Consider the following 22,776-nt stretch of genomic DNA (forward strand, 5'->3'; position numbering starts at 1 on the left):
AATCCTGCTGTAAAAAACAAAACAAAACAAAACAAAACAAAAAAAACCAAAAAAAAAATTAAAAAAAAAAAAAGTAACTAATTTTCTTTAAGGCTATTTGAGATTTTTAAAGCCCCAGTTAAAAGAAAAAGTAAACTTTTCATCACAAGAGAAATCATGGCCTTTAATTTGGAGAAATGATTTGAATTGGTTGAACCAGAGCATTTTTGAGATGGATTTATGTCAGCAACTGGTAGCCAAAATGAGGATAAGCTATTATTAAGGTCAAGTAAATATCTGATTGTTTGGGTTAGAAATATTTTACGTGAAATGAATTTAGCTCTTATATAAAAAGAGCTTTTAACAMTGAGTGGTTTAACTGACTTTTGCATCTGAAATAAATAGTTGAGGAACCATGCATGASCAGTTTCTGTTTAGCATTTGCTTCCTTTAAGCATAAACCAAGAAAAACACTCCCCGTTTTTATAAATGCATGAGAGGTGCATAAAAATTGCTGAATTTTTGCCTGTGCCTTAGGTCCTGGGGTGTGGAAACTGCAGTGGTACTTTCTGTCAAGCTTCATATTTATTCAAAGTTTTTCTCCCTGCATCTTCAAATTTTATGTGTTCCTATTTCTGTGAGGGTCTGGTTTAGTTGAAGGGTTTTTTTTTTTTTTGTGAGCTGAAGGACTTCAGAAGAAAATGAGGAAATATGGTTTGAGTTGCTGCAGGATCTGCTGTTTGTGTGCCCTGTAAATCTTGAAGCACTTTGCTTTTCCAACAGCAATTTGGAGAGTGGAGTTGTTGCAGACAAAAACATCTTTAATRTATTGTAATTTGATTAAATTTGTGACTGTAGGTATGATTTATATGGGTGTTGTCTTGATAGTAGAAGTATTGATGGAAAGGAGGCACTTTTTCACTTGAAAGGACAAAAGCAATACCTGAATCTAAAAAGACAGGAACACCTTGGTGTTTGAAAAGCAGTTTCTTCCATCATAGCTGGGTTTCTTTGCCTTTGTTCCTTATTTTTACCACACTACCAGAGTATGTTTATGTAAAGTGAGGCAGTAGGAGCCAATTTGTGTGGTTCTGTTCCTGGAGTGGCTTGTGATTTTCCACTCAAAATTGTCTAGGAAAGCATTACCTATATTGAACKGGACTAATCCTCACATGACAGCATCACTGGCTCCATTTATCCAGMTGTGAAATAGGGATATTGGATTTTATTGGAAGTAATGGGCTTTAGTTGTCCCTGTGACGACATGGGTCTGACAATGTTATTTAGTCTTTGTTTTTGTTGATTGTTTTAAGGCAGTTTGTTTGTTTTCTGATTACTTTGTAATTAAAAATGCGCCACAATGTGGGTGGCAGTGGATCTGCTGCAGGCTGGGCAATTGATGTGTCATGACCATGGTTTTATGTTAATTAAGAAGGAAATAGTGATACATTGTGATTTTTGGGATTGCACAAAGCTCAAATTCATCTCTGTTGAAATGCCCAATAGRCTTACATAAAATACTGTTATGAAACTTAATGGTCAGATTTTTAAAGCAATTCTATATTGGGGCTGATGATCTGGTGATTGATCTGATGGTATAAACACCTGTAAAGTAGGAAGGGATGGTTACCTGATTGGATTAGTGTGGATTAATTCATTAATGGTTGTAGCAGGTTGGCAAATCCCTCAGCGCTCCAGGAATTCAAAGCTTYGTTGATGTAGTTTTTTATTTTTTAAATACTGCTGACTTTAATGTGGTTGATGAAAGGAAATCCAAAGGACTTGTAGTCCTTAAGCCAAACAATTCCCTCCAGGGAAGTATTTCTGCAAAATTCCGTGGTGGTTTTTGCTCTAACGGGAAGGGGCTCTGGGAGCTGGCAGTAAAACGGTGTCTGGAATTTCAGCCATAAAAATGAAATGCACGAACCCCTCCAGCGTGAAGGGAATGTCTTAAATAGTSATGAGGGTAAAACGGTGCAGGGATGCGTAATTCCAGAGGGGTCATGRGTGGGAATCAGGTGGGAAAACAGGGATGAAAGCAAGGAGCGGGGAAAAAGGGAATCTTAGTAACAATGGGGCTCCCGAAGTGGGAAGGACGGGAGGACTGAGTAACACCCAGGGGGTTTCTGGAGCAATATGGGGAGCGTTGTGCTTCCAGTTCTGCATCCTACTTGTAGTAGTGAGGTCTGTGTAGAGCCTTATAGCAGCGGGTGTGATGGGGGACCCAAGGGACACTCACCGCTCTCTGCAACTTCCTCGTGAGGGCGAGAGGAGAGACAGAGGGACAGGACCCGAGGGAATGGCCTGAAGTTGTGTCAGGGGAGGTTTAGGCTGAATACCAAGGCAAGGTTCTTTCCCCAGAGGATGCTGGGGCATTGAAAAGGCTCCCCAGGGAATGGTCCGGCTCCGGGAGCGTTCGGACACCGCTCCCAGGGATGCGCAGGAGGGGATTATTGGGGTTTCTGTGCCGAGCCGGATTTGTCCCGGTCCCGTCCCGTCCCCCCCGCGCTCTCGGGATTCCCGGCGCCGCTGCTGTCCCGCCCGCCGGCCGCAGGGGGCGCCGCGGAGCCCGCGCCCGCCGCCCCTTCCCTTCCCATCCCTTCCCTTCCGTTCCGTTCGGCGGCGGGGCCGTGCGGGCGGGCGGGGCCGGCAGAGGGCGCTGGGCGCGGCCGTGCCCGGGCCCCGTTCCCGTTCCCGTTCCGGCGGGCGCAGGGAGCGGCTGCGGGAGCGGCCCGGCGGCCGCCGCGGACATGCCCGAGCGCCGCCGCCGCTTTCAGCAGTAGTCGTCGGCGGGCGGGCAGCGGCGGGAGCCGCCCCCCGCTTCTCCCCATGGAGGGGCCGTACGCGCTCGGGGTGAGCGTGTTCTCCGACCAGGGCGGCAGGAAATACATGGAGGACGTGACCCACATCGTGGTGGAGCCCGAGCCGCCGCCGRCCGGGGCGCACAAAGGCGGAGCGGCGCCCGCAGGCCCGAGCGCCGCCGAGCTCCCGGCCGAGAGCGGGCGGAGGCGGGGGGGGACCCCGCGGGCGGCCGAGGACGGAGCGCAGCCCCCCGGTACCGGCCCCGGGCGGCGGCCGCGCCGCTCCGTCGCCTTCTTCGCCGTGTGCGACGGGCACGGCGGGCGGGAGGCGGCCCAGTTCGCCCGGGAGAACCTGTGGGGCTTCATCAAGAAGCAGAAGGGCTTCTGCTCGGCGGAGCCGGCCGAGGTGTGCGCGGCCCTGCGCAAGGGTTTCATCGCCTGCCACCGCGCCATGTGGAAAAAGCTGCGTAAGTCCCGGCGCCCCCGCGGACCCTCCGCTCCCCCTGCCCGCCCCCGGCATCGCTGCGCCGCGCTTTAGCCGCCTTTTCCTCCCCCTCTCCCCGCACTATTGTGAGTGCTTCCCTCTCCCTCCCTCCCTCCCTCCATCGCTGCCATCCCCGCGCCGGGAATCGCAGGAAAACGCGGGAGGGGATCCCAGCCGTTGAGTCGAGTAATTCGGGAAAACAAGAAAAACTGGCGGGCGCGCTGGGAGAAGAAAGATGTAAACACAGGGCGAGGACACGCTGTTGTGTTACGTAGCTGGGAATGGTGTGGTGGTAGAGCTGCAGTTTGTTTTCAGGGYATTACGCGTCGATCTCCAAATTCGAATTATTGGGAAGGTCTTCATCTTGTTGCCTTGGGGAGTCGCATTGAACTCCCCCTTAGATTTCCCTCGCATCCTGAAAAGGAAAAAAAAACAAAGTAATTTTAACAAACTGAAATGGGCTGGGAACAGTGTTTTTCCCTAACGATGCTTCCAACTGTTTTTGTGAGTCCTRATGGAAGGACTGAAATGTGGCTGTTTTGTGACTCGCTCATGTTGTGTGAGCATGGGGGAATAGCAGTGTCCCTGACAAAACAGAAAACACTCTTAAGTATCCTGAAGATGATTTTGATAAATATAAATATACATCCCCATTATGTATTTATGTACCTATTAGTTGTTTATTTGCAGTAGCATAGAAGTTGGGGTCGTAAATAAGCAAGGGTTAAGGAGAGGAACATGCCCAGACAAGTGACAGTCATCATTCCTACACTCATCCTTCTCCCAGAGGTCTTGTGAGGCTGCAGATTGAGTTTCTGAAAGGTTTTTTTCCTTCTCAAGGTGAAGGTTCTGACTTAGAGCAAATTTGTTTATATAGAATGTGTTGAATTTTTGTGTAATATTTATACATTTAGACATTCAGAAGCCTCAGAGGAAAAGCAAGGGCAGTGTACAGCGTGTGAAGGGAGGTGTGGAACACAGTAAAACTGGATCCAAAACAGTGACRGTGACAGTTGGGCTTGGGAGGGAAACCTGAAAAGCAAGAATTGCACTCGGATCACCCCGGGCTGTCAACGAAGTGATTCAGGGGGGGTAAGGGGRGAAGTTATAATTTCAAACCAGTTTCATTTTCCTTTTTCTTGAGTAGCAAAATAGAGAAGTTGGGCAAATGTCAGATACTCGAGAAGATACGGGGGAAGGAGCAGTGAGTTTGGGGGCACACTGGTGCTGGGCACAGAGGGAAGGGTGTGGGTTTTAAAAGCAGCAGAATTTCACCACAGCCTTGGCAATGGGGTGTGTGGCCTCCTGGGCTGCGGGGCTCGGTGATAAGGAGGAAGATGTGTGAATAGGGAGARATGGCGTGGGGGGGAAGATAACGAGTTCCTTTTTCTGGCTCGTGTGTCCCTGGTGTTATTTGTCCCTGGAGCTCTGTGTGAGCGCCCAAGCAGGGAGGTGAAATGCCCGAGACCAGGAAGCTCTGTTTAGTAACATGTTTAGCAAACATCACCGGGGTTGTGGAAGCAATTTAAATTATTGTGAGAAACAACACAGCTCTGGCTGGGAGCCTTTGATGGCACTTGGAGGTGGACTGTTTAGTAAACTGCAGAGCATGTTTGCTCCTCCTGATTCCTGCTGCACGTGCTGAACAGCCTGACTTTTGTGGGACAAACCCATTAYTATCTCTAGTTTATAACTTCATACTGTTGTGGAATCCCAGGGTGARTTCCATCAACAGGCAATAATTTTCCATATTGCCACGTGTAAAGAAGCTCTTTAACTGTGTGTTGGTGACACACTGTGGACGTGGAATGGAGACTGGMTATGTTGAAGTGTGTGGGAGAGTGGTTTGGAATTTTGGGGTGGAGGGTGGAGTCTTTATTGCTTCCAGTTGGCTGTTGGAAGGGAAGCTTGTACTTGACTGCTCTCTGGGTTGTTGGAAGTTCTGGGGTCATCCCTTGTAACACATTGATCTTGACAGTGCTAGAAAAATACCCCTCTGTCATTGGTGATCATTTTTGGCATTAATTCCATAGTAATAAATTCTCTGAATGCTAAAGGGCTTCCAGAGTAAAGTTCATTTTGGAAACTACAGAATCAGTTGAGTTTATGAGTTCRAAGTTACAGAGCTGAGTGTGAAGGGCAGTGGTTTTTATGTGAGGGGGGCAATTGTTTTATAAAGATATCCAATTGCTCAGGATGCAGGATTGATAAAAACATGCTCCTGATCCATGGAGTTGGGTGCATGGATTTGATTTTAATATTTGAGCTCARGAAAACCCAGCAGTTTGGACACTTTTGCTGGTTTCTGGTGAGACAAAACCTCTAAAGAAAGAGCTGTGCTGTATCTAATGCTTATCTCTGAAAAGGAGCAAAGCATGAACTACAATCCATGGATGACAGGCAGATAATTSCTGGTTGTGATGAGCCTAAAATCTGAGGCTGCTGTATCATTCTTTCTCCCACAAGTGGGTGATTTCCCTCTCTCTGCTCCCCATCCCCRTAAAGACTGATTTGACTCTCTAATATATTTTATTGCTATTCAAGGGTTGTTACACTGACAGAAACTCATTAGTTGCAGCTTGTTTTCTGTTAAGTGCATGGTTGAAGTCCTCATTACCACTTGGCTCYCTCCCTTGTTTGCTTTCCATTTGGAATGTGTTAGATTTAATATCCACAGTTAAAACTGCCAGACAAAGTACTTCCAATAAGCTGATTGAATGTTTGTGTTCTTGAAATAAAGCTGCTCCTAGGGAGAAAGTGTGTTTTAGTATTTAGAGCACAAAGCTAGAACTGTTGGAACATAAATGTTTAAATTATGCTGCATGTTTTGGTAGCTCACACTAAGGAAATGCAGCTTTTATCTTTGTAGTGCCTGTAAATTCTGCTTCTCCAAATTGTGCTTTTCCATCAGCTCYCTTCCATGCCTTCTTCCCTCAGGCACCTGAACATCATTCAGTGGCACTAGAACTTAAGCTCCTAATTTTTTTTTATTCTGTTTAAAGCTTTAGAAGTTGAAAATCTCTGTTTTCACAGAGGGTAAGGTGTAACTGAGTTTCCCTTTCCTTCTGTATTTATTTGCCCTGTGTTTGTTGTGCCACATGCACAAATGGAGAATGCAGTGCTTTGGCAGCCCGAGTTGGGTATTTCCTGCAAACAGCTTGTGTCACAGTGGAGTTTTTGCGTTGTGCTGTGTGAGCCTGACTTGTGAAGTGCAGGAGATAGAATGTGACAGGGAGATGAGGCTCCCTTTGGAGTTTGTCTGAAGACGTGAGTGGGTGCAGTGAAGAAGAAACATGAGGTTGCTGTTGACAGTTGGAATCAACTGATAACCGGGAGCTGAGCCTGGTTGTGGTGGGTGCTGGGGTGGGGAGGAGGATGGTGTGGCTGGGCTGGCTGAACGGGGGTGTTGTCTCAGTTTGTGCATGAACTCGAGTGTGTAGACGTAAAAATAGAAAAAACATGAAAGAGAAATTTGGATTGGAGTGACTGGGCAGAGTAGTGTGATAGGAAATTCATGTGAGTGCTTTGAGGGCAAAGCAGTTGAGGAAGGAGAKTGCCCTAACCAGGTGTAGTTCATGCCAGTGGAGGTGTGTTATTACTCTGAATTCCAGGGATATCTCCTGTAGAAGTTAAGGAGAGCGTGCTGAGAGAGTCTGAATTATTCAGTCCTCCAAAGGGAGATGTGAATAAAACATTTGAGACTTCATTCAGCCTGAAATGTTATTGTTCAGCCTCTGTAAGTAAAATAGCAGTTTTTCTCCCTTCCAAGGGGATTGGGAATGTCCACAAATCCCAACTGCCAATCAAATATCCTGACAAAATAACTGAATTTATGATGATTCTACCTCAGACAGGAAAGTGAAGAGTAAATCTCAATGAAACGCTTGATCAGCCCCCAAGCAGCGCATCCTTCCCTGTGTTCTTCTAGTGATGTTTGGAATATCAAACCAGAGGAGACAGCTTTTTGAGCCCTATGGTGGTGCACTGATGGGTCAGTTTAAACTGAGGCATGGGGGTGATGTTAAGAGAGTGGGGGGATGTGGGGACAGCGCTGGGCTTGGCTGTTGTTAAGCTCAGGCCGTGCTGGAGCATCCCACAATCCTCTGATATAACCCTTCAAGGCATTCCCAGTTCCTCAGAACTCAAACCATGCYGTTTTTTTGGTTCTTGCCTTGTTTCTCCTTGCAGCAGAGTGGCCCAAGACCATGACAGGTCTGCCCAGCACGTCGGGGACCACGGCCAGCGTGGTGATCATCCGCGGCTCCAAGATGTACGTGGCCCACGTGGGCGACTCGGGAGTGGTGCTGGGGGTCCAGGATGACCCCAAGGATGACTTTGTGAGAGCTGTGGAGGTGACACAGGATCACAAACCAGAACTTCCCAAAGAAAGGGAGAGAATTGAAGGCCTTGGGGGCAGGTAAGTGAGTCTGCTTTCACTGAACTGAGCTTGGGTTTGTTTTGGGAGGGCACACGAGGAGCTCAACCTGAATTATTTCTCTTCTGTCCTTTGGGTTTTTTTACAGCTTAWTGGGGAATAAATTATAAGGATCCATATAACCACTATTATATGGTTGTGTTTTTTGCTAGTGGTTTATGGTCTATCCAGAATTTTAATTTCCTGGTGGATTACTTAGCTGAGGASTGGTTATAGTTCTAAAAGTTCACCTTTCCACATAGGTAAAATGATACCAGGTCTGGAATATCCAGTTTGTCACAACACTATAATTCCTCATGCGTTCTGCATTGTTCCTGAGATGACAATGGCAGCTGTTGAGTAGGCTCCTCAAAGCTTCTACTTAGTGAACGTTAGAAAAAAATCTTGGATTTGAAACAAAAACCTGCCATTGCTGTGTTTAACRCCACGGTTTAGCGCCTGCCTTTCCACGAGCCATTCCTTCCCTGGCAGGAGCTGGCAGATGTTGGAACATCCGAGCTGGGGTGGCTGTGTGTTCCTGGGGAGTGAGGGGAAGCAGGCAGAGCTCTGTCAGGTGGCACAAATGTTTGGAGACAGCCCCCAGGGCTCGGGTTTGGCGGAGCTTGCTGGGAGCTCTGCCTTCTCCCGGTGCCACACCAGATGGATGGGCACTGTTTCCTCCTCRGAGCAGGGATCACTGAAGGTTTTCCTGTTGACATCATTCATCTGGGAGCCCTGTCAGCCCATTAACCTTCAGATATTTGTGTCTCTGGCAGGTGGGAGTTGGTCAGGGGCTGTTTTGCAGGAGGGATAATCTGCWGCTTTGCTGTAGGTTTCCAAGGTGYTTCTCAGAGATTCAAGAAGGTGCAAAGAAGCATTCCCTGAAATTAGTATCTACAGGAATGGTTAATTCATTGAATCTTTTATTTTTACTGATGCTCCTCCTGTTTTTCCCAGGCTGGCTGTGAGACACATGGTAGGAGTGAGGTGGAACTGTGCAGCTGTGCTTCGTGATSTCTTTCATGAGAGCAAACTGGGAACAGTCAATGGGAGAGCATCATGGAATCTTCCATTAAAATGATATTTTCCCASTGACAGTCTGAGTGTGGGATGAAGTTTTCTTTCCAACCATGACTGAAATGAACTCTGTATGGTCATTTGCTGTACAAGTGGATGAGATCAGGTTTTAGGATGTGGTGTTTGTGACTTTGCCGTGCTCTGGATGGAGCCGAACATGCCCTTGTTGTTAAGGCCTTTGAAGTGTCAGGAAGTGCATCTTGAATGGCTTCAGTATGAGGATTCTTGAGGCTGTTCCAGAGCTCCTCAGTTTCTAATTAYCAATGGCTGTTGCTTGGATGAAAGGAGCTTTCAAGTATCTGGTTCCTAGCTTGGTTAGGACCAAGCTTTGCTGGTTCCTGGTTTCATTAGCTCTTGCTCCTTGATGGTTTCTGTTCTTTCTCTCCTGCCTGAAGAGGCTGCCCCAATTTGCTCTGTAGCTCCTCTGACACCCCAGTACCATCTGGGAGAGCTAAACCAGCACTCATTGCCATAGAGCAGGTGTTCACATGCAAATACAGAGCTGTTCTTCCCATCTCCTGCTTCCTGCAGACACCAGCTCAGGACAATTCCTCTTTTGTYTCTGCCTCCTGTTGGTGTTCCTTCCATTAAGCAAATCCTTTCAGGAGGCTGCTCCTTTCTTTTCTGTTGTTTMAACTCTGCCATGCTGCTCTTTGCAAACTTTGGGAGATGGAGAAGATTGAAGGAGGAGCTGTGTAGTATTTACACCTGAGTGAGCTGGTATYGATGGTCCTTATCTGAGGGAGGCAAATTTAGTTCTGCTCTGATTAAAAAGATTAAAAGTACACCCTTGGATATGTTGTAACCAGCCATAATTTCTTCCAGCTCTTCATTCCCTTGCTTTTTATTTCCTTCTGCCTTCATCTCTCGTTTTTCCCTTTAGCTTAATATGGAGTTAAACAATCTAAGTGATATCATGTGTTTTGAAATCCTTAACTGCGCTGTGGGTGCTATCATTATTATCATTAAAATTTGCATATTTAACCGGTTTTATCTCACTGCCACCAACTTCCTGGTTCCTGCTGCTAACCCTGGCCCTGTCTGGTGCTTSCAGTGTGATCAATAAATCCGGTGTGAACCGTGTGGTGTGGAAAAGACCCCGATTGACCCACAAYGGCCCCGTGCGCCGCAGCACCGTCATCGATCAGATCCCCTTCCTGGCTGTGGCCAGAGCCCTCGGTGAGTCCCAACCCCCTGCCTTGCCTAAACAGCATTTAAAGGGATTTCCTCACTTGCCTCCTGAAAGTCTGGGCCTTTAAAGTGTGTTTTTTGTCCAAAAAATTGCAATATTATTGTGTTAATATGTAAAAGGTGGTATTGGTGAGAGAAGAACTCGGTGAGTCCCAACCCCCTGAGCTCTGTTCATCCCCTGCTTTGCCAAAACACAGCATTTAAAGGGATTTCCTCACTTGCCTTCTGAAAGTCTGGGCCTTTAAAGTGTGTTTTTTATCCAAAAAATGCAGTATTATTGTGTTAATATGTAAAAGGTGGTATTGGTGAGAGAAGAACTCGGTGAGTCCCAACCCCCTGAGCTCTGTTCATCCCCTGCTTTGCCAAAACACAGCATTTAAAGGGATTTCCTCACTTGCCTTCTGAAAGTCTGGGCCTTTAAAGTGTGTTTTTTATCCAAAAAATGCAGTATTATTGTGTTAATATGTAAAAGGTGGTATTGGTGAGAGAAGAACTTGCAGGGTTTTCAGTGCAAGTCCTACAAGGATGGGACTTAATTTTGCCACCAGCCAGCCAAAGATTACAGTCCAATTATCTCAGAAAGAAGGAGATGACCGTGATTTCCCTCCTGGAGATACACAGGGTCTGTAAATTTTCATTTACTCCAGAAATTAAGTTTTGCTGGTAATGTATGAATTACTTCATTCTTTCTTTTGTGGGGAGTTTCTTACCAGTGAGTGTTAGTGTTTCTGGTCATTTTTCCCCTTAAATTACAATCTTTGGCTGTTCATTTCTTTCCTTTATGCAGTGAAGAATTTTCTATGCAGATATGCCTGGCACAGGTTTGATTTTATGGAATTGTGGTGTCATGTTTTCTATGCGGATATGCCTGGCACAGGTTTGATTTTATGGAATTGTGGTGTCATGTTTTCACCTGTAAGGGCTGTCCTGAGGTGGAATTCCTTGCTGGCAGCTTGGCAGGCCCATGGCAGTACTGTCAGTGTGCCTGGATCAGCTGGCAGTGCCCATGGGGACAGGCTGTTCTGGGACCAGCCTCTGGATAATTCCAAGCCTTGCTGTGTCTTATTTCACAGGCAGGAATAGCTGTGCCACAGGGTTTTGTCCAGGGTTAAGGAGAATTTTGCAGTGATAATGAACATGGATAAGTTGCACTGGTCGAATATTCATCCAACAGAAAATCCTGGTGCAAAAGAAAYCCTTCTGGCCAGATTAATTCTGTTACCATCCCATTTCCCCATTCTGATTGTCAGAAGTGCCCTTCTGCCCTCAAATAAGCATTTGTGGTATGCACAGTGGCTGTATTTAAGTATTTAAATAATGCTTAATTTATTTATAGCCCCATTACAAATCAGAAATATTTGGGCTTTGTGCTGTCTCTCTAAAGCATCTSTAAGCTGCTTTAATGCACACAGCAGCTTTGTGTCTTCTGATGAAATATTTGAGGCTGTAGCAGAGTTCTGTATTTTCACAGCTTCTTCTGCTGACTTTTTCTGGGCAATGAAATCATGTTTTTTATAGTAATTTGCCTCGTAATGSTCATGAATCTGTAGTRAGGGATTGCCTGGTGCTGTTGGTGSTTTTTGGGAAGGGTTTAAATGAATGAAACCTGATCCAGGAACCCGTTAGTTCAACCCCTCGCTCGTGTGGGAACGTGAACTCTCCTTTCCCCTGTTTTTGTATTGGAATATAACAGACTCACCCCTGGGTTTTAGGTGGAGCCTCCACCGTACAGGTTCCACTCGGTAAAACAGGAATTTCTTGCTGCCCTCTAGAAGGAGTTTTGTGCCAGGACAGGCAATCCTTGTGTAGCTGCTGCAGGAATCCCTGACAGGGACAGGGAAGCTGCTTGTCATAACAACATCCTGCAAGCCAGAATTGTTTTGTGAAATTCTCTCCATGAAATCCTGGAGAAGAGGCTGTGGCTGACCTCAAATGATCTRAGGAAATTGCTGTATAAGGTTTTAGGGTTTTTACATGCATTTTATTTTTTTTAATTATTAAACAGAATGGGCACAGCTGCCACTCAGTTTTTCCTTCCTGCTCTGTTGTAGGCCCCACCATGAAGATCAATCACACGGAATTGCAGAAGTTGTATTTAAGTMCTGCACAGCAATTTCCAGCTTCTGTTGATAATTGATTTTCTGTTTTATCTCTATAAAACCAGACAAACTTGAGGTGCATTTGGGATTCTTTTCTTGTCCTCAGGATGTCTTGCTGTAGCTTTTAGAGTTTTCTTCAGCCCTGAGATGAAACAGATGAATGTGCTGTGCCAAATGCAGTGTGTGTGTTTTGCTCTGGGGGTCTGTGTGTCACACACATCGTGTGAGGGCACCTGTGGCTCCTTGTGGAGCAAAACTTTTGATTGTAAAAGCTCTGGGATTAATCAAACTGAGGTTTTGTTTTGGATTGAGTTATGAAAGTAAAGTTTTCTTTCCTCTGTTAAAACCCAAAGCTATTTTTATATGCAAAACAGCATCTCCAGGAACAGRAATGAAAGCYTTGATTTATGTGATTTCTGGACATGCTTTTGCTCTATTTGGGTTTAATCCAACGCAGCCCACTTGTGTGATGGGTGTTTTGTTTGTAACTTCAATTCCTTCCCTGGCAGCAGCTGACTTAGAAGTGGGTTTGTTGTTGTGTTTTATAGGGTAACAATAAACAGATAAGAGGGACTGCATCGTTTGATAGATTCTTATATGCAGCTGAATTAGTTTCTTTCTCCTTTAGTATCTGATTTCAAACATTTATTTCATTTTGTAGATGCAGTATCAATCTCTGTGTATTATTCTGGTTGAGTCAGGAYTGAGAAACAGGTTTTTCTGGAAGATATGGAAGGAACTACATTAATAACATTTTTTTTTAGTTTGGAAAAGAAATATGCAAACCTCACACTGAAAGTAATACTCCCAGTGTGTAAGGTTTTAAGGAACAAGATTGTCAAGAGTTTTGTAAATGTTTGGGTTTTAATTCAGAACAAAAATAGTCTGGCTCCCAAATGGAAGCCTGAGAGCCTGGCATTCCAGCCCTGGAACACCAGCCTTTGGCACATCCCARCTTCCCAGGCTGCCAGAGGGTCACTCCTCTGTCTACTTTGGAAGAGAATTAAAGATTTGAGAGCGCTTTGAACTGCTCAGGGAAACGTGTGCTCTGCATTCTGGCTGCTCTCCTCTCCCTTTTCCTTCCCAGAGTTGTGACAGAGGCTTACACAGAGAGGAACTCCCCAGGCTTTTGTTTTTGGGCTGTGGGGATGCTGAGCAGCAGCTCCAGAAAGCTTTGCCTTAGGCTGGGGAGCTCTGCCCTTCAGGGAGRATTAATAACTCAAAAAATAAATATCCCTAACTCTGTGAGATGGGTTGGCCAGGTTGAGCTCAGGGTGGAAGGGTCTGTGAGAGTCCCTCTGTGCCCTTCAGCAAGTTTATGATGCTTGGAGCTGATCCTGTGATATTCCCAGTTATCCCTGCGAGGAGCATTCTTGCTCTTGGAGCAGATCCCTGCAGTCAGTGTGAGGATTGCTTGGCTCTTTCCTCAGGAAGGGCAGCAGATGGACACGATGACATGAGTGTAGATGAACCCAAATTAATGAACAGCAGGTTATTTTTATCATCCAGCCCGGTATTTCTAATTAAAAAACCGATTCAGCTAATAACATTTTGTCATTTCTCCTACATGCGAATGACCAAACTGGGAAATGAATGTACAAAATAATTATGCACATTGGAAATTGATGGTGTTCTTATTTATTTTTACCTGCTGTGACCACGACAGAAGGATGTGAGAAACTTGGGAGTGTGGAAGGACTTTCCATGGCAGTTCCCACCCAATAATCGCTGTKCTGGAGCTCAGCTCTCCTGTTACAGTATTTATTTTGATCTCACTGCCAGCTGGCTTTTCTGGGAGTCTGTGGCAGCCGAGTGCACCTCTGTAGGAGCAAGCTTGGCTTTTAATTAGCCCTCATTAGCAGATTGTGCTTGTGGGGCTGCTGCTGCTGCAGCCAGGGAGAATTGGGGTTTTAATGAGGATGCACCGGCCCTGCTTGCTGCGGTGGAGTGGGGTAATTGAGTTGAAGTATTCCCTTTCCTGATTCTGGAAAAGTCTTTTCAACTGGTTGATAGCTTAAGGCAAAGCTAATGGAGGGAAGGAGGAAGACAAAAAGCTTATTTGTTGTCTTTCAAAGGGTGGTGATGGATGTGGAAAAAGCAAAAAGGAAGAGCCTGACAAAACCTTACTCTGGAGTTTGAGTTGTTGAGCTTCTGTTTGCTGCTTAACTCTGACATTTTAATTAATTTCTGCTTTTAAAGCTGCATGTTCTGCACAGAAAAATACAGACAGTGCTTGCAAGTAATAATAATGTTATTTTTTCTTGCTTATTGCTACAGGAAGCTGTTTGTGAACGTGGAAATAAATAAAAAGACGTGTTAGGGCAAATTATTACCATTCTTGATTTGAAGGCCTAGCCTTAGAAAAGGTTTTTAATTTTTCAAGTGTGCTTGATAAATGGAATTTAAATAAATTGCTGTGGAAATGCATTTTTGTGCTGGAGTGGTTTTAACTTGAGGATGGTTTGGAGGGAGCTCTTGAAGCAGCAGATGATTYGACTCAGATGTGTTGTTCAGCTTTGTTTCTGCCGAGGTGACCCCAAACTCATTCACACAGCGAGACAGATTCAAAAATAGAAAATGTTCCCTGCATGAGGCCGTCCTAGGGAGAGGCTTGAGCTCTTCTTTTCTGCCTTCCTGCTGGAAATCAGGCAGTGCCCGTGTTCCTGTGGCTGCTCTCCAATCCCAGCCTTGGCACTCAGTTCATCTGCAGAGAGGCTCTGACACAGCCCTGGAGTGTGGCTCCTGCCGTGGGAGGAAAAGGAATGGCAAAGGGAATTTAGCAGGGAAAAGGCTTCAGTCTCCTCCTTTGCCTTTTCCTCTGTCCCTTCCCTGTGGCACTTGCACATAAAAATATTTGCGTGTTTTGTTTGGGATCAACAAAGTAAGGTTTTACTTCTGTTTAAGGAGAACTTGATTAATTCAGATAATTTTTAGTTTGGAGAGGGGTGGAGGTTTCACCATTTTCTAGGTATTTATCTGTTCCATTTCTCCTCTTCCCAAAAATACTTATTTTAAGAGAAYAGAAGACCTCTGAATACAGCTTGGTTTAGTTTAAATATCATTAGAAGGTGGCAGCAGCTGAGTGGTGACTGGGCTGGAATTTCTTTGTGTTCCTGCTGCTGACTCAAGGCTGGTGGTGATGGTTTTCCTGGGAACATTTTTCTCTGTTTTCCAAGACTGAGCTATTTCTCATGTGTTATGTAACAATTCCAACCCATTTTCTGCTTGGCCAGGTGATCTTTGGAGCTACGATTTCTACAGCGGGGAGTTTGTGGTGTCCCCTGAGCCCGACACCAGCGTGCACACCATCGATCCCCAGAAGCACAAATACATCATCCTGGGCAGTGACGGGCTCTGGAACATGATCCCCCCTCAGGATGCCATCTCCATGTGCCAGGATCACGAGGAGAAGAAGTACTTCATGGTGAGAGCTGTGGCTACACGGCAGGGTGGAAATTAAATTCTTTTATCTCTAAAAATTGCTCAGTCTGGTGGGGATGAAAGGCACCCCACAAAGTTCAGGCATATTAATGGTTTTGCCACAAYTTGTTACCACGTGSCTAAAATCAAATGCCATGGAGGCTMAYRTTGTTTAAATTATTTGCTTGTTATTTAGGGGAAATTCAACTTGGAAGGTGTTATCTGTGAGTAATAAAGGAGATAATGTGTTTCTTCTCTAAGGAAGTTACACAAAATGCTGTCTGCACATTAAATTTATTGCACATTAAATTTATTTCACATTAAGGCGCATGTTACAATGCAGACAGTTTAGACAGAATCAAATTATTCTCTGATTTATTTTACAAAACAGTTGAGAATTCCTATCAGAGCATCAGAGAATAAACACTCAGCCAAGTGTCAATAAACACTCAAGTCTCCTTGAGGGACTTTCGAAAGCCCAAAGGTTGTGTTCCAACCTATTCAAAGCTAGTGATATATTACAAATTATGCTGTTTAAAACATTGTAGCTACATGGATTATACCACAATGGGTTAAGAAGGAAGATGTGTTTTGATGAGTATTGCTGGAGGGKGTTCTTTGGGGTGTGGCTGTGTGGTACCCTGCGGTGACAATGGGGTGGCTGTGAGTGCTGTCCCCGTGTGACCCGGTGTCCCCGCGGTGTCCGTAGGGCGAGGCACGACAGTCCTGTGCTCGGATGTTGGTGGGGCGGGCTCTGGGCCGCTGGAGGCAGCGGATGCTGCGGGCGGACAACACGAGCGCCATCGTCATCTGCATCGCCCCGGCACGGGAGCACGGCCGCTGGGACAGTGATGAGGAGCTGCTGCTCGACCTGGCCGAGGGACCCAGCTACAGCAGCCCCGACCTCAGCGGCCTCACCCCCTCCCGCTGCTGCACTCCCCCGGTCAAGGTAAGGGCTCTCTCTCTGTCCCCTTTTCTGCCTTCGGTGTCATCAGATCATTGCCAGGCATTAAGTAATACTTTTAGAAACTCCTATCCTCCTTCTATTAAATCACTAATTAATGTTGCTTTGTTTTGAAAGGAGAAGAAAATGTCTTTATAAACAAACTTTGACTCTGGGCTCTGGGGTGAGATAAGGCTGATACTGGGAGATAAAAAAAGAAACAATGAGAAGGATTTCCATAAGAATTCCACTGATTGACTTATCTCAGACTATGTAAATAAACTACTAGAGCAGAGACACAAAGATGTAAACTGAAGGGGGGGGCAATTTATGATAGAAGGGGGGTTTCATCAGGCATTTTGAGGAGCCTGTAACTTTCAAGTACTTCAGTTTATGGGGAAAGAAAGAGGGACTCTTTCTTGGCTGGGAAATTGGGATAAAAGAGGCTGCGTCCTCTATGAATTTGAGGGACCCCATGGGAAATGCCCGTGACCTCTCCCTTTATTCATGAATAAAGTTGCGGGACTCTTCTGTCTTCTTTTTAGACATAAACCTCTAGTGCTTGTAGATTAATTTTCCTAACAAAATGGGGGCTTCTAGTGCTTGTAGATTAATTTTCCTAACAGTTTTAATTGTGAATTTTCAGTGTTTATGTTTACTCTTTAAGACTGGCTCAGTTGGTTAAAATTGGCATCAGTTGATGATGCTGTCATCAGGATATTCTGTGAAAGCTACAGTTGTAATCCAGGAGTGTGGCACATCCTCAGTATTTCCAGATGCATTCCTTTGGAGGAGTGGATCAGCTTTTAACAATGTTTCTTTCTTAAAAGGCTTTGGAGCACCAAAKTATGTATGAATAAGATGTATGAATTTTCACAATTGCTGTAGTTGTTGGTCTGTGCTYCCTCCCTGATGTGGAAGACATTATGACTGTAATTTCACACACCTGGAAATGCACTGTTTCTTAAAAGTAATTTTCCCAAGACCCCCTTCTGAAATCTAAGACAGCCTTTTGWGCGTGAGAGGAACCAGAGTGGGGATCAGAGGTTCAAAACAGAAAAAAACCCACCACATCCCCTTAGGGATGAAGGCTGGGCTGCAGTTTCTCTTCCTGCCTTGCCAGGTGYTTGTGTAGCTTGCCCAGCCCAGGGATTGCAGATTGTGAACATGTCCCAGACTCTGGGGGTGCTTTGGTTCAGTTTGGTTGTGGTGGTGTTGGGCTTTTATTTTATTTTTGAAGGTTAATTTGTTCCAGCACATGTTGTTGTAAAGAACATTTTCTTTCTGTGCGGGGAGATCTCAYTATCTTCCTTTGGTTGATTTAATGTTCTTTGTTAGAGGAAGAGACATTATAACATAAGGTCTTTCTGGAGGCTGCAAGTTTGAGCCGTTAACATAAAGCAGAGCTCTTCAGAGGGTTTTTGTTTCGTTGTTTTGTGGCTTTCCACCCCCCCAAAGAACTGGAGTGTAGTTATGAGTGGCTGTTTGTTTCAGTAATTACCAGCTGCTCCTGATTTAAGTCACTGTCCTTTGATGTTCTGCAGTATCTTCAGATAATTGTCCTTTGGGCAAAGGAAAAGAAAGCAGAAATTAGAAAGGGAGTTTTGAACATTCCCTTGGGAAAAATAAGCTGCTAATAAAATGGCAGGCTTCAACTTTGTCTCCTCCCCTTTCATCTAGTGGAGCAAAATCCATGAAAAGAGCTTAAAACCTAGGAAGATCTTGAGGAAAAAGAATTCAATTGTAAGTGCTCCTAAAATTTTAAATTACAGTTTCTGTGAAGGGAGCAGGGATGGCCTTGATTTCTGACAGCTGCTACCTGCCAAAACAATTAATTTGGAAGTAGATGGAGACCAAAGTTTCTTAATTAAACAAAAGTATTTCTTAATTGCTTATCCTTCTGGCAGCAATTACTAATACCAAATTAATTCYAGTATTCCTGAGGCCAGTGAGAAAGATTGATTGGATTGCTGARAAATTAAATTGGTGATTTGTGGTTTATTTTTCCTGTTTTGTTACATCCAGCAGTCCATCCTCTRCCTTTCCTTGGCTTCCCAAAGCCTTGCTYAGTCTCAGCTGTTTGCACCAGCAGGAAATGTTGGGGAAAAGAGCCACAACATAAAATGTGTTACACAATAAAAATATAAAACTAAGTTTTATGTGACAMMATGTCAAAAGTGAAATTGAGCAGCTGAAGTAGCATTGCTACTCTGWGTTTGTATGGGTTCTGCAGGAACTGAGGTGAAGRATAAYCTTTAAAATAYCATTCATAAAGGTSTTCCCTCTTGTGTTGCTCAGTGTAGTTAAGSAATGTTATCWGAAYCGTTTTGTCTACACAAGGGGAGCAACAGAGGAGTGGAAAACCAGTGTGGATGCTGYGAACAATCCTGATTATCTTCTCTTGTGGAGTGCATTTTGTTAAACCTGGAGTTGTTCTGGGTTAGACTTCAAAAGCATCTGTTTATTCACCTGAGATGTTGCACTGACTGATTCAGCTGYGTGCATTTCAGTTTTCAGCACATGATTTTCTTAAAATAACAGCTGCCATTTGCCTTCCATGGGGGGTGTGTAGCGTGGCCTTGAAATTTACTTTTGAAGGACTCATTGAGTAACCAGGGATTTCTTCACAATTAAATCTTTAATAAGGTCAGAATTCCTATCTTCAGGGCACCGCATAAACACTAATTTTCATAATCCCCCTGTGCATCATGACAGCAAGTATTGCCCCCATTTTCCTGTTGGTAAAACTGAGAGTGAGGCAAAAACACCTCTCAAACTGCAGAAGAGAYGAGGGTCAGAGTTCAGGAAGGTCCTGGCTCTCAGGACATCACTATGGCTGTGCTTCCTGGGCACTGGCTGCATGTGCTGTGAGGAATCCGTAAAATCCATAGGCAATAAAAAGTGTAATTTGGCATAGCAAACAGGGACTATTTTTGGGGTGGCTGTGCCTGACACTGCCCCTCTGTGTGGGCAGTGGGGACAGCTGGGATGAGCAGTTTGTCCATCCCTGATAACCGGGTTATGCAGTAACTGGGAGTGCTGAATGTAGCAAAGGTCGGGAGCCTCTCTCCTCCTGCTGTTTGCCCTGGGAGTGTTTGAAATCCTTTTTGCCCATGTTTGAAATCAGAGGGCAGTGCAGTGCCTGTGTCAGTGTGTGATGGAGGCAAGTCCTGTCTGAGTGTTGGAAATGCTGCTGCTGAAAATTACAGAGATTACAGGTCCTGCTTTCCCCCCGAATTCCCAGCAGCTGTCTGCAGATCTCTCAGTTGCAGTTCACATYCCCAGTCTGAGTTTGTTTCCACCTCTCAACAGGAACAGAGGATGATTCTGCTTTGGAGTGGGATTTTTCTGCCTTTGTTAAGGTTTAGGGAAATTCTAAAGGTGTCACACGCTGTCTCCACCCTCAAAGGATAAAGTCCCTGGAAATGTCCAAGGCCAGGCTGGAAGGGGCTTAGAGCAATTTRKGATRGGGGAAGGTGTCCCTRCTCAYGGCAGGGCTTTGGGACTAAGTGATCTTCAAGATCCCTTCCCAAATTGTTCTGTGATTGTATTTATGCCTAAATATTTTTTCTCCTTTWCCCTCAGCTCTTGGAAGATGACCCCTGGCCACGACTGAATGCTGCTGAGCCCATTCCTCCCCTCCTGCACAGCAACATGMTCTCAGAAAAATACCTGGAGCTGCCAAACGAGATTGCCAAAAGCAATTTACCTTCCTCAGGAGGAACCCCGAAGGATTCAGGCCCCCAGGAGGAGAAGTGCAGCAAAGCCCTGGCTTTGAGGCTACAGGAATCCTACAGCAATGGTTTGTCGGTCAGCCTCTCCCCTTCCAACTCGGCCAATTCAGGCACGGACCAAAAAGGCTTGAAGGTGTCCCCTAACGGCCAAACAAAGGCGCAGGACGCGGAGAGGACGCCCCCGGCGAACTTTAAGCGGACATTGGAAGAATCCAACTCGGGCCCCGCGCTGAAGAAGCCGCGGCGGGGGCTGGGCCGGGCCCCGGGGGAAGGTGCCACCGCCACCCCGCAGCGCAGGACCCCGTCCAAGCTGGCCATGMGGCGCAGCCTCCGCGGGCAGAAGAAGCTCAGCAGCTCCCTGTTCCACCCGCCCAGGAAAGCCGTGTGCGTGTGCTGAGCCCCTCTCCGGCCCGCCACAGTTTGCAAGCGGCTGCGCAAGTTTGAAGCTCTTCCCCGTTGATCTTTTTTTAAAAGTAGGAACTTTTTTTGGTATCCGACAGCTTTATCCCAGCCTTGTACTTGCTTGTATTATAACTGTGAATTTTGTAGATGTGTAGGGTATAAGTCACTGTAAAATGTGTGTAAATTTGTATTCCTTCATATAAATGTAGTCTCTTTTCTTCCTTGTATAATTGTTACGGTGGGGCTAAGCCTTGTTTAAAAAAAAAACAAAAACAAAAAACAAAATAATCCTTTTTGTTAATTTACTAAAGTCATCAATTTGTATACACTTCTTGTGAGGAGTTTCACAACTTTTTAACTAAAGTAAATTATTAAACAGAATGGAAGATATGTATTTTCGTAGTCTGATACGTTCCACCTAAAGTGTGTCTTAGAGAATACACTAGGTCTATATTTTGGTTTTAAATTTTAGATTTCTCTACTCAGAAATGAAATGTATGTGGAAGCAGAGATTTGAGTCTTGCTTTACACACCTCAATGTCGATTTTATGTTAATTAAAATACTATGCAGTATCTTATTTAGTTGTATTTTTTGTAACAATAATCGTCAAAAGTATTTAGCAAAAAAAGTGTGTTTTAAAAACTCCACCTCCCCAGAGCATCCGAYAAAGCCATTCCCATCCCCTGTTACAAATGATGGCATTTTATCCAGGCATAACTGCCCTTCTGAGATGTGTTTTCTGCTATTCCAATACTGATGGTGCTGCTAATACCTTTCAACACAAGTTCTTAAATTATTTTATGACTATTTTCATTGACTATGTGGACCATGTGTATGTTCACCTCAATAAAACACATGAAAATTTGATGGGGATGCTTTTTATTTTTTAATATTTATTCAAGCTTAAGGTCTATTATTTATTCAGCAATGAAATATGAATTTATTATTTAAAAGATTCATATTTATTTGGTATTCATTAAAAATCTGAATACTCTTTCCCTTCTYACTGTGGCTTAGGCAACAAGACATCTCACTTAGATTTATCATAGAAYTGATCTTGCACTTTATCCTGAATGTTCAACTGTAGCAATACATTAACTTTTAAAATTTTTATTTTAATAGCAAAGTAAAAGGCCAATACTTTATTCCAGTGGYCAGGATGGTTATTTATAGAATCCAGTTCTTTATTGCTGGAACAATAAAACATGGGTTGGAAACAGGCCTGCTATCTATATGTGTTACCATGGTTACAGAAATCCCAGGGGATTTTATTCCTGAAAATATTCTCTTTCATCCATGCTGGGAACACAGCGCTGCCTTAGGAGATGAAAGTAACAGCCTGTGCAAATTGGATCCTGCAAGAATTTATTTCTGTGTATGTGGGAAGRAACTTCAGTTAATAAAGTTTGGCTGTGATGTTGAAATTCTACCCCAGATGGGGAGGAAAGGCTGTGGAGGCCACAAYTGTGTGTGGCAACTACCTGGCAACAACTTTTGCAACAAACTAAGGTAATAATTATCTATTTTAAATTAATWTTCATTGAACCTTCTACAGAGTGAGTGTAACACCTTGGTTAGATGACTGTACTACTGCTTACAAGGGAAATATGCAAAAGAAAAAAAGGTTGGAGCAAATTTCGCAGGTTTTTTGCTCTACACAGAAGCAAAATTTACGTTTTTAGAGAATTTTACTACACTCAGAAATGTTTATGAAGTTTCCTCAAGCAGTTCCAGACTTGGGCTTCTCCACCCCTGGCTTGTCTTTACTTTGAATAAACCAACAAAACCCTACAAATTTCCTTGGAAAAGCTGCTGGAATAATTGTCCGAATTAAACATCTAAAGCTCCTCTGCCCTTCCTTGCTGACAGAAACTGGCACCAGTTTACTCCTGGTATACTCTGCCCACCCATTTATCCGTTGACTCCTCTGAAATTATTACTCAAAGCTGAGACAGGGGAGTGTGCGAAATTACACCTAGTAAGTTAACAGAGCCTCCTTTGCTAAACAACCTTTTCTTGTGAAATAAAGCTCTGATCTGCAAACCTGCTAACAGGTACKTGGTGAGTGTTTGCTGGGTTACTCTCCGGTGATTGTTTCATTCTTTTGGTATGTGGATGATGATGTTGTCACAGCAGTCAGGTGGATTCCCAGAGCAGGTCACCCCTTCTGACCTGGTGCCACTGTCTGGAAACCTGAACCGGGCTGAGTGYGTCACCCTGAGGGCTCTGTG

At 44.7% G+C, this 22,776-nt stretch overlaps 1 protein-coding gene across 1 annotated transcript; it reads left to right on the forward strand.

Moving 5' to 3' along the window:
* The first annotated feature begins 2,654 nt into the window (after window positions 1-2,654).
* On the forward strand, window positions 2,655-21,412 carry PPM1D (protein phosphatase, Mg2+/Mn2+ dependent 1D). The gene is made up of 6 exons (XM_057386092.1): window positions 2,655-3,247; window positions 7,453-7,681; window positions 9,810-9,934; window positions 15,279-15,469; window positions 16,175-16,414; window positions 19,994-21,412. Exons 1-6 carry the CDS (start codon window positions 2,809-2,811, stop codon window positions 20,537-20,539), a joined length of 1,770 nt encoding a protein of 589 aa, XP_057242075.1. The 5' UTR covers window positions 2,655-2,808; the 3' UTR covers window positions 20,540-21,412.
* The last annotated feature ends 1,364 nt before the right edge of the window (window positions 21,413-22,776 follow it).

The sequence above is a fragment of the Malurus melanocephalus genome, unplaced genomic scaffold, assembly GCF_030028575.1.
Source record: "Malurus melanocephalus ecotype Western Australia unplaced genomic scaffold, MMel_1.1 scaffold_912, whole genome shotgun sequence".
NCBI classification, from domain to species: Eukaryota; Metazoa; Chordata; class Aves; order Passeriformes; family Maluridae; genus Malurus; species Malurus melanocephalus.